The 17,000-nt window shown below is 40.1% G+C and overlaps 1 protein-coding gene across 1 annotated transcript in view; it reads left to right on the forward strand.

Annotated features, from left to right (window-relative positions):
- LOC119853510 (protocadherin Fat 4-like) overlaps window positions 1-17,000 on the forward strand; it is an 83,498-nt gene that overhangs the window by 15,964 nt on the left and 50,534 nt on the right. The window contains exons 3-13 of the mRNA XM_038396653.2: window positions 1,925-2,085; window positions 3,489-3,533; window positions 3,964-4,062; window positions 4,467-4,556; window positions 7,325-7,435; window positions 9,228-9,344; window positions 9,909-9,999; window positions 11,785-11,897; window positions 12,194-12,367; window positions 15,631-15,759; window positions 16,051-16,206. Coding sequence (XP_038252581.1) covers window positions 1,925-2,085; window positions 3,489-3,533; window positions 3,964-4,062; window positions 4,467-4,556; window positions 7,325-7,435; window positions 9,228-9,344; window positions 9,909-9,999; window positions 11,785-11,897; window positions 12,194-12,367; window positions 15,631-15,759; window positions 16,051-16,206 — 1,286 coding nt within the window. The remainder of the gene's footprint in view (window positions 1-1,924; window positions 2,086-3,488; window positions 3,534-3,963; window positions 4,063-4,466; window positions 4,557-7,324; window positions 7,436-9,227; window positions 9,345-9,908; window positions 10,000-11,784; window positions 11,898-12,193; window positions 12,368-15,630; window positions 15,760-16,050; window positions 16,207-17,000) is intronic.

Below are 17,000 nucleotides of genomic sequence, written 5' to 3' on the forward strand. Positions count from 1 at the left end.
CACAAGAGAGCAATGTGGGGCAAAAAACCTCACTGGCTTCAAGACAGCTTTATAAGTTTATGGAGGGCATGGTACGACATGACTGCCTACAATGGTGTGTGGCCCATCGGTGAATGCTTTTAGCAAAAATCCCCAATAGCTGGAGACAGGACACTAGGTGGGGAGGGCTCTGAGTTACTACAGAGAATTCTTTCCCAGGTATCTGCCTGGTGGGCCTTGCTCACATGCTTAGGATCTAACTGATCATCATAGTAGGGGTCGAGAAGGAATTTTCCCCTGGGTCAGATTGGCAGAGACTGTGGGTTTTTGTTGTTGTTGTTGTTGGGTGGGGTTTCTTTTTTTTTTTTTTTGCCTTCTTCTACAGCATGGGGTATGGGGTCACTTACAGATTTAAACTAGTGTAAATGGTGAATTCTCTGTAACTTCAACTCTTTAAACCATGATTTGAGGACTTCAGTAGAACAGCCAAAGATTAGGGGTCTATTACAGAAGTGGGTGGGTAAGGGTTCTGTGGCCTGCAATGTGCAGGATGTCAGACTAGATGATCACGATGGTCCCTTCTGACTTTAGTAAGAGTACCTGAGAAAGAATATACATTACAATTTCAAACCTAACCAGTGTCCCTTAAGTGACTTGCCACAAGATTTCAGAACATGTTAGTATTAGAAGAGCTGGGTGGGTCTACTATTTATTTAATTTTCTTTCTTGTTATAGGAATTGGATGCAATGCTCCTGTCAGATATTTCTAAATTATTTTCTGCAAAAACATCAGAGTGTTCAGTTGCTTAAGTAGCCCCTGGAATCACAGTTAAAGTTGCAGGTGCATCCCCCCTGCCGAATCTGAAATAGCACCCCTGTGGGCAGGCATGGAATTCCTCCTCTTTCCCCCTGTGGCCCTGTTGGCCTGACTGGAGCCAACCTCCCCCCAGGATAAAAGTCAAGCTATGCCTATGTAGTTACATTCAGTTTAATAAAATCCCCAGAAACAGCATGTCCTGGATGGTGAGAAATGTCACTCTGTAACATGGTAATACCCTGATATATAGGAAGACTGGATGATAATATTACCACATAACGGTTCTTGAAACAAAAAAAAATATCATTTTGTTTGATATTTATGTGACAATGATTTGTAAATCTCTTAAAGCTTCCTCAGTAAATAAGTGGCTAGGGTGGGGGGAGTCTAGGTGAGCATACACGCTATTTCAGGGTTTTACTGTTCTGTATGTTATAGGGTGGAGGAAAGATTTGTGATATGGAGGTGCTATCCAGCGCCAAAACCCCAACTTCAACAACTCAAAACAATGGGGTGGGGATTCAGAGCCTGAACCTGAATCTAGATCTGTATCGGGCCCCATCTGCGTAATAGGCTGAACCATTAGATCTGAAATGCCCCCAAACATTGGTGGAGGAGAGGATTTCAAACCCAACTCCCTCCTCCTGCAATTTGTTCCATGTGGGCCCACACGGAGTTCCAGTGATGTTGGTGGTGCTCCCTGAGCATGCAGGAATCTTCTCCCACAGTAGACGTTGCAGGATGAGGGCCTAAACATCTAACTAAACTTGGCATCTCCAGTAAATCTAGGGGGAAATTACATTGTTTTCTTAGCTCTGGGCACAGTATCCATAGACTACTAATATATAATAGAATAAAAGTGGTTTTGAATGGCTGAAAAGCTATAAAACTATTCAGAATACAGGTCTGTACATTAGGAAGTTATCGATTAATATTTCATTCATTAATGATTTAATTATAAGTTATGAAATTTGTATAAATTCTGCCTTAAAAATATATCACACTTTTTCAGCAAGTAATATTATCAAAAATCCATAGTTGATGTATTATGTCAAAATGTAAGGACTGAAATGAACCAATGCATTTATCTATAATAAAGCAAACAATTTTACTATATTTTCCTTATAGGGGACATTGAATGGATTAAAAATATTCCACCAGATGTGATTTTGACATTAGGAGGAAACATATTCCCAGAACACTTACGATATGTGGAGCTGTTATTCACTCCTGGATCTAATAATGCAACCGTGAGGACTACTAAGCCACTGGATGCTGACGCCCTTGAGGTAACATGTTGATCACATTTAAGGCTTAGGTGTAATTTTTTTGACAGGTCAAAGGGTGAAAGGCTCTACACATTTAAAGTGCTCCTCTACCCTCAGAGCGGGGCTGTACGCCAAAAAGGGACTCAGGAAAAAGCATCCTGGATTTCCTTGGCCGTCTCTCAAAGATTTCTTGATTAAATGTCTTGGTTTACAGGTAATAATAGTTTTCTGTAACTGCCAGCCCAGCAAACTCAGCTGGAGTTTTTCCTTCTTATGCATCATCAACAGTAATAAAAGTCCTGTAGGCTAAATTAGGACCAGTCTTCCCACATCTTCAAATTGTAGCCTCAGTGAAATCTGTGCAACCGCACTGCCTGTTGTAATAATTGAACCTTCAGATTTACCCCAAATTTACAGCTATTAGTGTTGTACAGTAACAAGGTCACAATAACACCTTTCAGAGTAGCAGCCGTGTTAGTCTGTATTCGCAAAAAGGAAAGGAGTACTTGTGGCACCTTAGAGACTAACAAATTTATTTGAGCATAAAGTGAGCTGTAGCTCACAAAAGCTTATGCTCAGATAAATTTGTTAGTCTCTAAGGTGCCACAATAACACCTTGAACTCTCTGATCCCATTTATTCTATTAAAATTTATACAACATGACTTCAAAGAGGGATGGAAAAGATATAACTAATTAGAATGGAGGCTCTGATCCTACAAACATTTACACACATGCTTAACTTCTCATATTTGAATAGTTTAATTGGCTTCTGTTGGTGATGTATAGAAGGGATAGACCCCTGGCTAGCTCTGAAGGGTGAATAGGAATACATAAAGCAGTAATAATGTGGTTTTGTCACTGAAGTTAGCAGATATGCCTCTGAATCTAGAGAGAGAGCAGAAGAGGCCCATTTGTATTTTCAGAATAAAATGGCACTTTAACAAGTATATATTTTAAAAACAAGGCTTCCAGTTAAAGCAATAATTGATTTTTACCAACAAACTTTAATCTTATTTCACATTCAGATTTTTTTTTCCAAACAAATAAAAATATTTTCATGCCAATTTTATGCCACTAATCGGAGGCACTAATATTGGGAATGGGGTGGGTGCATATTAAAGGTTGCTGAATGGCATCCAATTAAAAATGACAATAAATCCATTATAATAGGTTCTCTGCAGTACAAGAAAAAAGATTTTTAACATAATTTATTCAAATAGGAAAATTAGCTAAGATATTGTACTGTAAAAATCCCACCACCACGTATGCCGTGACTGTGGAGCCAGATGCCAACAATATTTTTGGATCATATTGCCATTTATTTATTGACAGAAACACATATCGACAATTGTATTATAACTTCATGGATAATAAGAATGATCGAGAACAAATGATTTAGTAAATGTTTCTTTTTTTTTTCCAGAACAGCTATCTTTTTTATGATATTTTTTGCCAAAGGACTGGGATAGTAAGTAAAAGGCATTATATATCTACAGAATTATTTCCTCTTCTAAGTGTAACATAATTAAGTGATAGTTATTTTCCCAATAGCACTACCCTTTGGCAGATATTTTCTTGAGAATTGTTAGAGCATATTACAGAAAATATATTTGTTTTAAAGCTACCAAGTTGAATAAAAATATTGTCTTTATGAAACTGAATACACGTTTTAAAAATAAAGCAACTTTCACAAACCTTTCACCAGCTTATTAAGCAATGTTAGTCTTCCTTTTTGCTGCTGAGTTACATTGGGAATGCCATGTGTTAAATAAATGTTTGAAACTGAAAGAACATCTTTTGTGTCCCTTTGAAGCTACTGTTTGATATGATGACAAGTACGACAATTGTTGGCCATTCCCAGCTGCTCTTGCTAAATATCTTTTGTTTCCATTATTAAGGATGAAAAACTGAAGAATGCACGTAAATTATTCTTAAATGATATAAATGACAATTCTCCAGTATTTCTGCAAACCCATTACAGCGTTTCAATATCAGAGGTAGGAAATAATGTTTATGGTCACATATAGCAAGTGTTGAAGAAATCTTGATTTTTTTAATTACTATTTTGAGGCCAGATCATATCTGGCCCTAATGCATCCACTCAGAGAAGTTAGATGGAGAAAGCACCCCACAAATTCTTGTGTAGCTTCCCCTAACCTTGGCTTGGGCCTGGAGAGGTGAGCAGGGGCTGCATGCACAGTATTCCCTGCCTGAGCAGGTGGATGGGATGAGGAATGGGCAGAGCCCTCGACATGCTGATAAGTGGAGCTGAGTTAGCACATGTTGGGAGGAGTGATTTGTACCTGCAAAGGGGGTGCTGAAGATTATTTCCTTCCGGGAGTAAGGAAGGAAGAGGGAAGAATTTGAGACTTAGACTTCTGATGTTCTTTGTTTCATCTAGGCAACTGAAGTAAATCTGACAGTAATAAAAGTGGAAGCTCAGGATAAAGATGTGACACCTGATTTCAGCATCATTAGTTACAGTCTTTTGGTAAGTGCCTTTCATTTCTCATAGATTCTGAACATAAGCTATCTTTAATAATTCAAATACAGACCAGGTCCTGGACTGTCCTGTCACCATGCTGCACAGTATTACCACTGAAAAGGTGCCAAAAGCCAGCATCAGAAGGATTACCATACTGTAAGGGACAAAAAAGCTAGCAAAACAGCTCCTACGCCAACCCCCACCCTGTGGTCAGTGTAGGAAGATGTGGGGTCTGACCAGGGCTTTCCTATGCCCTGCTGATCAGCCTGTTGAACAGGCACAAGTTACAGCAGGCTGAAGGCTGTTCTAACCTATGCCAGGGGACCAGCCTGGTACACAGCTGGCCCAGGATCTTAAAGCCATCTTTGCTATCCCCACCCAGAGGTTTGCCCTCTCTGGGTGCTGTTCGACACAGGGATTCTTTCAGTCAGCCGCTTTTACATGGTCCTCCACCTGCCCAATGGAACGAAATAATTCATAGTGAATAATTTATCAGAGAAATGTAGCCTCTATTTTTCTTAATCCATTGTCCATGAGCAGCTTATGATTTTCTTTTATCTTTTTGTTATCCAAAATTGTTTGTGGAATCATTGTTATGAAAAGTTCTTTGGGTCAGGGTCTTTAACTTGTGTAAATCATTGTAGCTCAGTCCAAGTCAATGGAGCTATGACATTTACACCAGCTGAGGATCTGGCCCTTTGTATGGAGATGGTCTGTGAGCCATGCTTTGTAATTGCTCAATATTAAAAATTCAAGTTATGTTGGTTTGTTTTGATTGGATACATAGGACACATTGTATTTTTTTTGTTCCTTGCTTGGATGAGTGTAACTCTTAGACTCAGTTTTCCAGTATGAATACTGGCATCTTCAAGATCTACTGTCCACAGATATTCTGTAATATTCAGTTTTTCTGAAAGCATTTCCACCACTAAACCCTTTTTCTATAATATTTATGGAAAACTGCTGCAAAGGGGGCACAAGCACAGCTGAAGAAACTTGGGGGATTTTTTTATTCAAGCAAATATTCTGCAAATGTTTTGAGGTATTCATCAAGTTCTAATTATCATGACCTTTTTACAAATGAGGAAATTGAGACATAGAGAGGTTAAATCAACTTGGTTAAGTTCTGCTTTAATCACTAGATTCATTGCTTCCCCTCATAGTTAGTTGTTCTTTCACACTTTTTTGTCAGTCTTTTACTGCCGAAGAGGGAAGAACCTCATAGAGTGAAACTAATGTATCACAAAATTATTATTCTGATTGCCAAATTATGCAAACAACTTCCTTTATTTAAGCAGGGAAATAAACCTACAAAGGAGAACCCCTGACAAGTTAAAACATGTGTGTTACGTAGTGCTTTAAATACTGCACCCATTAATGCAGTGGAAATTAATGTGATCGCAAAGAGAACATTTCTCTTAGTCACAGTAACGTACACAGCTTCTAAGAAGTAAAGCTTTAGAGATTCAATGACTGTGATTGAAATAATCTGCTCTTTTACTATATAATATTTAAGGGTTTTCAGAACATTTCTATTAATTGGCAGTGCATTTTAGACCTTTGACATATAAGGCCAGATCCTTAGCTGGTGTAAATTGAAGTCAGTGGGGCTACACCAATTTATACCAGCTGTGGATCTGGCTTTCGCTGTCTGAACTGATTAATTTAATTGATTTCAATACTTACAAGTAGAAAAGGCTAAGAAGGAGCCACTTCACAGCTGACTCCCCATCATGGGAATTCCAAAGAAGCTCTGGGTTTTGTCTTGTCTGTTTTCCTTTAGTGATGCAGATGAGGAAACATTATGTGATGTCTTGTGCATTGTAATTTTCCAAGAGAGAGAGTTACTAATCAGTTATGCAGATGTGACATTTTTAATGCCAATGTTGATCAGTAACAGTATTGTAAAGCATGATATCTTCTCTCATTTCCATCATGTTACACATTACTTTTTGTCATAAATTAGTTTGAGATCATGAAACTATGGCATGTTGGTTACAGAGACATGGAGACTAGTGATCTTGCCTTGCAGTTGTGATGTAAGCTAAGTAGGTGACTGCCTTCTACAGCAGACACTGACAGAGCTCAGTAAAGAAGGGAACAGAATAGCTCCGAGACTATGGCTGTCACTCACCAATAGGTCAGTCCATAAGCTCTATTCTCCAGATGTGGAGATTCTTTCCACCTAGGTCTGCCCTGCACAAAGGCCCCTTGTTTCTGTTCAGCTGTATGCAGCAGTAGCAGCAGCTGGTACACATAATTCCAAAATGCATCCCATAATACTTCGTACTGGCTGCCTCTGAAGCACTGCTGCAATGGGGCTATGGTTTAGGATCCTGCTCCTACTATAGCCAATAGCAAATTTTCCATTTCAGTGAATTCAGATCAGGCCCTAAATGCCCCCATTACATGGGACTGAACAGAAAGACGGACACTGTTCTGCAAGATAGGGGAAGTGCTCTGTTTCTGTGGGTCAAGGAATTTTGAGTGGCTCTGCCAGTTCCATAAATAGTGGGTCAGAAGGACACATTGTTCCACTTATTCACCTATTCTGTTTTGTCTCCTGTCAGCTGTGCAATACAAGGGTGTGCCAACAGGAAAGATGGAATCTGTTAGGGGGAAACTAGTATCTTACAGTATGATGGGGTGGGGTTTGTTCATTCCCTGATGATGAGAAGACGTCCAGTAAGGAAAGTGGTGAAAGAAAAAAGCATGCATTTTTTTCTAACAATTGTACAAATCCATGTGAACCATATAACTAATTCCTTTAATAGGGTCCAAACTCTGATTACTTTCACATAAAGGAAGGGGATGGGAACATCACACTGAAAAAAGTTTTGGAATACAACAAGATCAACAGTTTCAATCTAACAGTACAAGCAAAGGTACGCCACATTAAGAATACATCCCATGTGCAAGATGAACCACTTTCTCCAGTATGTAACTGTGTCTCAGCTTCACAGGTTTGCTAATTCCCACTAGATTTTCTAGATCTCAGTTAGATCTAGATCTGAGAAATACCTATCTGATAGGAAGAGATACAATGCCAATATTTTGCCTGACTCCAGCACTTCCATTTGAAGAGCTCACAGCCTTTTACAGACATAACTGTATTGAGTCTTACAGTATTTTCCAGAAAGGGAAGCTCAGGTACAGAGGGCAGATCACTGAATCCCTTACACTGGTGAGGAGTTATTCACACGAGTAGTTCCATTGTCTTCGCCAGTATGGATGAGGTCTTTGCAATGCAGCCCAGAGAGATTAATATGAGTGAGTTGCCCAATTTCACACAGCAAGTTTCTGGCAAAGCCAGGAATAATACCAGACCTCTTGACTCCCAGTTGTGTATTTTAACCATTAGACCATGCTTCCTCTAAAGTCCTGCAGGTTTCTATACATTCTTTGAGGCTACGTTCCTGAGCAGAGGTCTCAGACGTTCTGAAACAGATCTCTCCATTGAACATCCACTCACACAATACCATACATTTATTTCTGTGTTGTGTTTTTGGCGGTATACCTGACATCCATCTATTATGTCTATGGTATGTTTTTACTGCCCATAATTCCTTCATATAGTCACTTAACCACTCTATATGATCTTCATAATCCTTTCTGACTGTGCATCATCCACTGACATCTGGCATTCTTGCCAATGTGTCTATTATTATTTATTTTATATTACCATAACGCTTAGGAGCCCCCGTCATAGACTGTGACCCCATTGTGCTAGGGGATGTATGGACACAGAATAGGAGATAGTACCTGCCCCAAACATCTTACAATCTAAATAGACAAGACAGACACAGGGTGGGTAAGAGGGCAGAACACACAGCGTGAACAATGAGATGGTAGCAAATGGCATGCTAGTGCCACAGTTGTTTGGAGATGGAGGGTATTTAGGACAAGCTAAATGGAAGGAGAGGGAACATTGAAGGGAAGGGGGTGAGTGGACAAGGAAGGGGAGAATAGGGTAAGAAGAGTAACACTGAGATGAACAGACTGTGAAGGCAGGGGAGGGGGTGAGTTGGAGCAAACAGCCAATCAGCAAAGGATCAGGAAAGTCCAGTCAAAACTGTAGAAAGTTCTCAATGTCCAAAGGACCCTGCTTTGGCTGCTTCTGCCCGTACTGGCTGGAGTCTTTGGCTGGCTCCTCTTTGCAACTTTCTTTCAAGTCCACATGGTGGAAAGGAAAGACATCACCTGGGTCCCAGTGCCCCCATAAAGTGGGCAGAGTCTCTCTGGGTTCAGGGCAAGGGTGGCCCTGGCTGGGCCTAATTTTCCCCACTACCCCCCAGTGCAGTCAGTAGTCCCTGCCTTGGCTGTTTCTGCCCCTATGGACTGGAGTGTGGGAACATTTGTGTATTTACTTAAATTTTATGCTCTTTGGGGCAAGAACCATCTTTTTGTTATGTATGTTTGCAGTGCCTAGCACAATGGAGCCACTAGGTGCCACTATTATAAAATAATACATAATAATATTTATTCAAGAGAATTATCTGGATTCTTAGAAGTGACAAACTCAGATAAGATCAAACTACTTGAGCAGAGATACAAATATGGTAAAGCACATCACTATATTCTGTCAAATCCTCCACTGGAATTTTCCATATGGAAGGTGAATGATTCTGGTCCCATTGATGTAATGTTCCTTGTTTTCTTTTTCCTTTTGGCATATAGGAAAAACTTGGAGTCAATAATGGCACAGCATCATTGCTAATTCATGTATGGGATTATGATACAATGAACCCCTATTTCAATCAATCAATGTACAAAGCAACAATCCTAGAAAACAAGGTAGCAGCTTTTTACTACATACTACAAATGTAAAATGGTTTATTTGCGTTACTTTCACATTCATGTACAGTAAACCATACATCTATCCAGTGTCATATCTTATACATATTGTTTACTCTGAGAAAGTTCACCTTTTCATTGTCCAAAATTATCATGATTTTACAACCACTGTACTGTTTTTCTTTTTTTAAACACATTGCTGCTTTTATTAGGACTATAACTGAGGCTCCCTATAACATAGATTGTCTTCCAGGAAATGAGTAATACTGCTGTTGTCTGTATTCTTAATGTGAGCTTCATCACTGAGTATTCTGATGTAGTCCAATGTTCCTTAAAAGGGCACAATGTTGTTCATAAAGTGCTTTGTTCATAATTTTCCACCTTGAAAACTGGAAGAGAGTCATAATATTGTCAAGGTTCCAGTGCTGACTATGTAAGATTTATGGCCACATTTAAATCTTGTTTCCATGATGAAAATTGTAATTTATTAATTAATATTAGAAATCAATCATGTATATTTTAAAAAGTCTTCAGTGATGTACTGTTGCAAATCACCTTTTCCAGACTGGCACTCTTCCTACTCTCCCAGAGAAGATTGTTGCTAAAGATGGAGACATAGGTATAAATGAAAAAGTATTGTACAGCATCCAACATGGTAAGAGTCTTTATTCTCTGCTGGACGCACAAATTCAGGCAGTTGCCTATTATGCTAAGACCAGTGAAGATGATGATAATGAAGTGCTGTGAACAGGCAGGTTATAACTTTCTCCACATACACATCGATCTTTAAATGGTTCATTTGTAAGCAAAAATAATATACTTCTGAGCCATGTGTGGGGTGCAATTTTCAAAAGCATATATGTGACTTAAGAGCCCGTTGAAAATGGAACTTAGGGCCAGATTTTAAATGGTATCTACCTACCTAAAGATGCAGATAGAAACCTAGTGGGATTTTCAAAAGCAACACAAGGCATTGCTCTGCTCAGCATTGTAAGGCCTAAGTAACTTAGACAGATAAGTCCCATTTTCAAAACTAACTTAACTACTTAGGAGACCAAACCCTATTGAAAGTCTGTGGGATTTACGTTCCTAAGTAAAACAGGTTGGGAATTTTTCCACTGAATGTTTTTTGCCAAAAATGCTGACTAGTCAAAACCTAAACTGATCATGGGAAAGGGTAGATTTTGACAAATTACCCAGTTTGAAGGAATGTTGGGAAAAAAGTTTGTAAATTGTTGAAAGGTCCTGGTTCAACATTTTTTAAATTAAAAGTTTCAGGGATTTGGTTCGAAATGGCTTTTTGTTTCAAAATTTAATATAGTTTATACTATTTTTTTAAAAAGGGCAAAATTGAAATGAAACATTTCAAAATTATCAATCTAAAATGTTTCATTGGACCCAAACCAAAATGTTTTTCAGTTTGTTGTTCATAAAATTTTATGAGATTTCAACTTTTTATCCCAGTGCAGGATGAGAAACATTTTTGAAATCTTGAAAATTCTTGCAGGATGGGAAAACTATTTCCTGGTTAGCCCTTCTCCTAACTCATCTAGGTGCTTTATTGCTTGAATCTAACTTTTGAAAAATGGGTGTCCCTTTTAGTCCCAGAGGTGGTTCCTCCAGCTGAGGTTGATGTAGATGGGTGGGGTAGTGGGGAGCTGTGTACAATACTAGTGCAATGCTGTACCTGCTCCATGGACAAATAGAGGTTTCCAGTCTTCGGCTCATTCAATCTGACACCTTTCACATGCATAAAATTCACCTTACAAATAAAAAAAGAAATAGAGCGCTGAGTGCAAAGCAATTGGGCAAGGTGGAAGTGATCCTGGTGAATGTATGGAGGATGCAAAGCCAATGTTTATTGTGCCAACATTTGAGGCTTGTTCACAGCAATGTGATTGCCTGTCACATGGCTTCCCCAGCAGCACTTTTCCTCCAAGAGAATTTGTCTGATGTCTGATTTAATCAGGCTGTTCTAGTAGCCTAGTGGGAGTGCAATGCTTTGTCACACAGGAGGCCCATGTTTGGCTTCTCAGTTCCTCTGGGCTCACTCTATCCCCAGAAGGAGAAAGCCCAAGCAAGGGGCCTGATTCAAAACCCATTGCACCCAGTGAAAACCTTCCCATTCTCTTCAGTGGGCTTTGAAAGAGGCCCAGTCTCCCAAGAGGGTCATGTCCTGGTTTCTTGCTGCAGAAGGAGTCATTACAAAGCAGTCCTTGAGGGAAAGAAAATGGAAATAATGGGAGGCCCTTGGAATCCAAGTGTGTTTCATAAGATTTTTTTAAAGGACAGTGGCAGTTCTCATGGAAGCGTCTTCCCATCTATAATGTCTGGTATATTTTGGCATACCTGAGAGGTCACCAGAATTACACCAGGACTGGATCAGTTCTGCAGATAGGATTTATTTGCACTAGCCAATAGCATCTTGTTTTCATTCCAGTGGACCCTCCAGCTTACCGCAGCGCTTTCTCAATTGAGGCTGACAGTGGAGTGCTGGAATTAAAAACCCCAATTGACAGAGAGAATTGCTCCTTCCTTACTGTTGAGATTAAGGTAATGATTATATTACAGCAGAGCATGTTGAACATTAAGAGTCTGAATTTAATAAAATAAAATTGGAGGTTATTGTTGTAACTATTGTTGTTAATAATCAGCAGCATTAATTTGTATTATAGCAGTGACAAGGGGGCCAGTCAGGATTGCGGTCCCATTGTGCTGGGTACTGTAAAGCACAGAATAAAAGACAATTCCTGCCCCAAACAGTATATTTTGCCATGTTGTTCCAATCACTTGGAGTTGGTGAATATTATCAGTCTATGGAATTCATGGAATTAAACTCTGTTTTCTAGGCTACTCAGCAGGACAATGATTTTAAAACAGCTAACACAATAGTGTTGGTTACTATCCAAGATGTGAATGACAATCCTCCAGAATTTCCACAATCAAGTTATATAGTCTTGGTTCCAGAAAACTCCCCAGACGGGACGATGGTGCTTCAAATAACCGCCACTGACAAAGATGAGGTAAAATGTCAATTCTGTGGGACAGATGCAAACATTACCTCTCAGATGTATGAAATTATACACTCAACATTACACAGTTATGGTGTATAGTCATAAAACGTATCCTGAACTTATGTAAATTACCCAAATATATTTAACCGAAACAGACACGGAATCTCATGATCCAAAGCGTTAAAACTGTTTTGTACCTCAGTTAAAATGGGAAAAATATATTTTTGTCTTTGTGAGGAAATGCATTGCCTTGGAAAATATCTTAATTTCAAATAGATATAAGATTTGATGATGTATTTATTTATTTATTTATTTGTATTGTGGCGCATGGCTCTGGCATTTGGGGAGGCTGGCATGAGTGCCGGAAGCTCCCCCGGTTCCTAGACTGTGGCCCCGCCCCCTGCTTGACCCCAAGCTCTGTCCTTGCTCAGCCTCCTCCCCCTCTGCCCTAGGCCACGATCCTGCTCGGCCCCCCTGCTCACTGCTTGCTGTCGCTGCTCACTCCTCTCCTTTGCAGCAAGCCGAGAACAGGGGGTCCATGAGGGAGGAGGGTTGGAGGATAGTAGCAACTCAGCAAGCAGCGGGTGATGGGCACCTTGGAGGAAGGGGCAAAGCAAGGGCGGGCCTCAGGGGGGAGTGGTGGAGCAGGGGCAGGAAGAGGAGCAAGGCAGGCAGGGCATGGGGGAAGAGCAGAAGCAAGACCTCAGGGCGGAGAACAGTCGGGGCCATGGACCAGGCTGTTTGGGGAGGCTTAGCCTCCCTGGCCTATTATACTCACCACCCATGGACCCCATTGTGCTAGTTGCTTTACAAACACAGAACAAAAGGATGTTCCCTCCCCCAAGGGGCTTACCTTCTAAGTATAAAACAAAAGAACAGATAGATACAGACAGACAAAGGAATACAAGTAAACAATGAGATAATAGAATAACAATAATGATATTTATGAAGCGACCCCAGGCCAGGTGGTTAGAGCACTACACAAAAGCCATAATACAAATACATTATAAAAGCTTTTAAAAAGACAAAAATAATAGTCGCAAGTATCTTCCTTTTGATATTCACCTGTACCTTTACATACAGTGTACACCTTACCAGTACACTAACAGAATTACATCTGGTTGTTGCTATTTAGGAAAATGTTTTGGGGAGTTTTAAAGGCCTCTCCTTTAAGATTCAAGGCAGTTTAAAACACTGGGCACTGCAAATTTCAGCCACAGCAGATGCTCATCATTTCTGTTCCTATTCCTTGAAATAGGACCCACCTCCTGTTCTAATTGTGTATGACTTATTCAAGTAAAACTCCCACTAACGTCACTGACCATTTGCCTGAATGCAATTTTCCTAAAAGTAGTGGGCAAATTATGGCTGCTGTAATGTGGGTACACAGGAAGCCCCTTCAACCACTAGTTTTCCTGGAGAGGGTGCATGTGGGGTTGTCTAGCTCCACCATCAGCCTTAGAGGGAGCATGGGCAGGACAGAGGCCATGGCCCCACCCCTACCCACCAAATAGGCTTCATTTGTTAAAGGACTGTCTATACTTATTGAATAGGTATATCAAGGTATACCCAGCCCACTGTCACCCAGCACCTGTGTGAGGACCCAGAGAAAGATACAGAGACTCCAATTCCGCATTGTTACAGCCTCTTTACACCTCTTCTGTCATCTCCTCACTGGGGGATCCCCCAAGTCCTGGAGGATTCCACTGGAAAAAAACGGAAAATGTACTGAGACCACTATGCTGCCATTTCTTGTAGCCCCTAGTGTAGGGGGATGCTAGAGGAAAGAGGGCATGTAACCAGAATGCACTCCACTCCATCTAGTCCAGGTTATAGCATAGTCCAGGGGGGACCATTGCAGCTAAGGCATAAGTTTGATCTGCCCCTGGAGTTGTTCTAATTTGCAGTAGGTGCAGAACTGACTCTTGGCACCCTAGAATCTCGGGCGTGCATAGGAATTCCTGAGATATGCAGCTGAAAATATGGGTGTCACCATGCCTCAGTGCATCACAGAAAACCAGATTCAGGACAAACTGCTGAGAAATGGGGCAGACCCACCCCGAACTGGTGGTTATTCTTCCATAAGATATACCAAGCCAATAACAAAAGCAAACTTCTACCTCACCACATTAGTTAGCAAGAAATGCAGTCTTCTTAGGTATCCCAGCCTTTGTTTCACCACCCAAACACTAGACTGAATGATGAGTGGTGATTTAAAACCAATTTCATCAAACAAAGGGTTCTTCTAATTTCAAGAGATCAACCATGTAGCCAGGTCAATATATAACTCAGATCTTAACCATTAATCACGCTGTTGCCAATCCTTTAGTATCTAATATCTAAAGGTTTATTTATAAAGAAAAGAAAGAGAAGAGAATTATAACGATCAAAGAAAACAAATATATACACACATTGCAAAGTTTGCAGATCAGGTCTGTAACAGTGATGGAATAAACTGCTGGCTTGTAAAGTCTCTGGTAACTTCCAAAAGATTAGAAGGTCATTTGTCCATTGACTGTAATACTTCTGTTAGTGTAAATCCATAGTCCAGAGATCAGGGCAGGAAAGAGGCAAAATGGGGATGCTTCCAAGATTTTTTTTGTACCTTCTCTCATGTGGAGGAAAGCTCTCAATCTTAGTTTGTGGAAAAGTACAGGTACAAGATGGAGTCCAGGATCACATGAGCAAGCCACATGCCCTTGTATGCTTTGATGAGTCATAGCAGGAGCCATTACTCATATTCTGGCTAAAACGTCCTCAGGAAGGCCCATTGGGTGGAGATAAACTTGTTCTATGGCCCATTGTGCTTTTCTATGGCCCATTCTTCTATGGCTCAATTTGAATGGATGCAAACTACTTTGTGGGTGTTACCCCAGGAGCAAACACATTTGAAATACAGGTATATAGTCAATTTTCATAACTTCAGATAAAAAAATGATACATGCATATAAACACAATAATCATACTTAGCAAATCATAACTTTTCCATCAACACCTTACATGACATATGTTGCACAAAATTTGTTGCAATTGTATAACAGTGATAGCAACAGTGAGCTTTAATAATCATACAGTGTCACCCTGCTGCTTGGGTGGTGTATCTCTTCCCCATCTCTAGCCGAACTCACCCTTTTGGAAAGCATAATTAAAGCCAAAATGTTTAAGCTGCCAAGTTCTGCTAGTTGTTCTCTCCCTGGAAATTAAGAAGAAAATGAAATAAAGAGCTAGTTAAGTGGTTGTTTTATTTAATAAACAAGCATCTTTCCCCTCAGGGCGGCTTTCATGGAACATTCAGTCTCATTCCGGATGACAGTGCCTTCCAAATAAGTGACACTGGGATCCTGACTGTGAGGAACTCCAGTGCCTTAGACAGGGAGAGAACAGCAACTATCCTCCTGCAGGTAGTAAAAATAATGATTAAAAAAAATTAAAATCAAATCCTCAAATAAATAAGATAACAGCTAGGCTGACCTGGAAAGAGACAGGGCCAAATTCTGATCTCACATTGGTGTAAATTGGGAGTAATTTCACCAAAGAATCAGACCCAGAATTTCACGCTGGAGAAAACTTAAGGAAAATATCACTACAAAGGTGCAATTTACTTGGCCTGTAACTACCTGGGATCTTCCTTGCTGTTACCAGATGTGTGTTGTTTAAATAAGTGCAGAATTTTTACTTTCTCCTTTTTCAAGGTTAAAGCTAGAGATCATTTGTCACCCTACTTTGAGGCCCACTCTACAATCACCATATCACTGTTGGATGAAAATGACAACACTCCAGCCTTTGAAGGCACACCATACAAACAGCAGATTTTCTCCAACATGACTGCAGGAATGCCCATTCTTCAGGTATTGAAAGTGCTAATTTGAAAACAATGTCACTGTCAATATAGGGTGTGGGTGTGGGTGTGTGTACACTTAGCCTCTTCCCCTTCAGCAGTGATCCTTGGGAGGAGAGATGTTCATTTTTTAGCAGATTTCCATAGTTCCCTTTATTTTATTCTGCCTTTCATTTAGCCTCACACTCCTCTTGTTTGGTAACCCTCGTGTCATGGATGCTCCCAGCACCTGCCAGTTCAGGCAGTAAAGGATAGAGGCTTTGTCTTGATCTCACATCTCTCATATAGTCGTGCATTGCACACACAAGACCATGTGCCAGCCTAAATGAGACTTCTGGAGTATATTATTTTTGAGATTTTTAATGAAAACAGAGTGCGTTTTAGAGCCCAGAAAAATAATATCATTGTTAAGATCTTTACAAACCACAGAGTGGGTCACTGGCAGAACCTGAACCCAGGTCTATTGATGTCCAATCTCCTGCTGTAAGGACGAGAACACTATGCCCCCCAATAACTTTTAGGATTACAACAAAACAAAACATTGCTAGCATGAAATCTTGGTTCCATTGAAGTTGGTGGGAGTTGTGCCACTGACTTCAGTGAGGCCAAAATTTTACCTCTAGATTCTAAAATTGTATTCTCATGTTGATGCATCAGCCTCTGAGGACAAACATTCTGTCTTGGATTTGGCCCAGAATTTCATTATTACAATGTTCCTAGTCTTTCAGTGACTTTGTTCCTTGATTCCAAAGGTCAATTGAGAAATCTACAGAGGAAACAGTTAAAAGAAATATTGTTGGATAT

This window comes from Dermochelys coriacea, chromosome 3 (assembly GCF_009764565.3).
Source record: "Dermochelys coriacea isolate rDerCor1 chromosome 3, rDerCor1.pri.v4, whole genome shotgun sequence".
In the NCBI taxonomy this organism is placed as follows: domain Eukaryota; kingdom Metazoa; phylum Chordata; order Testudines; family Dermochelyidae; genus Dermochelys; species Dermochelys coriacea.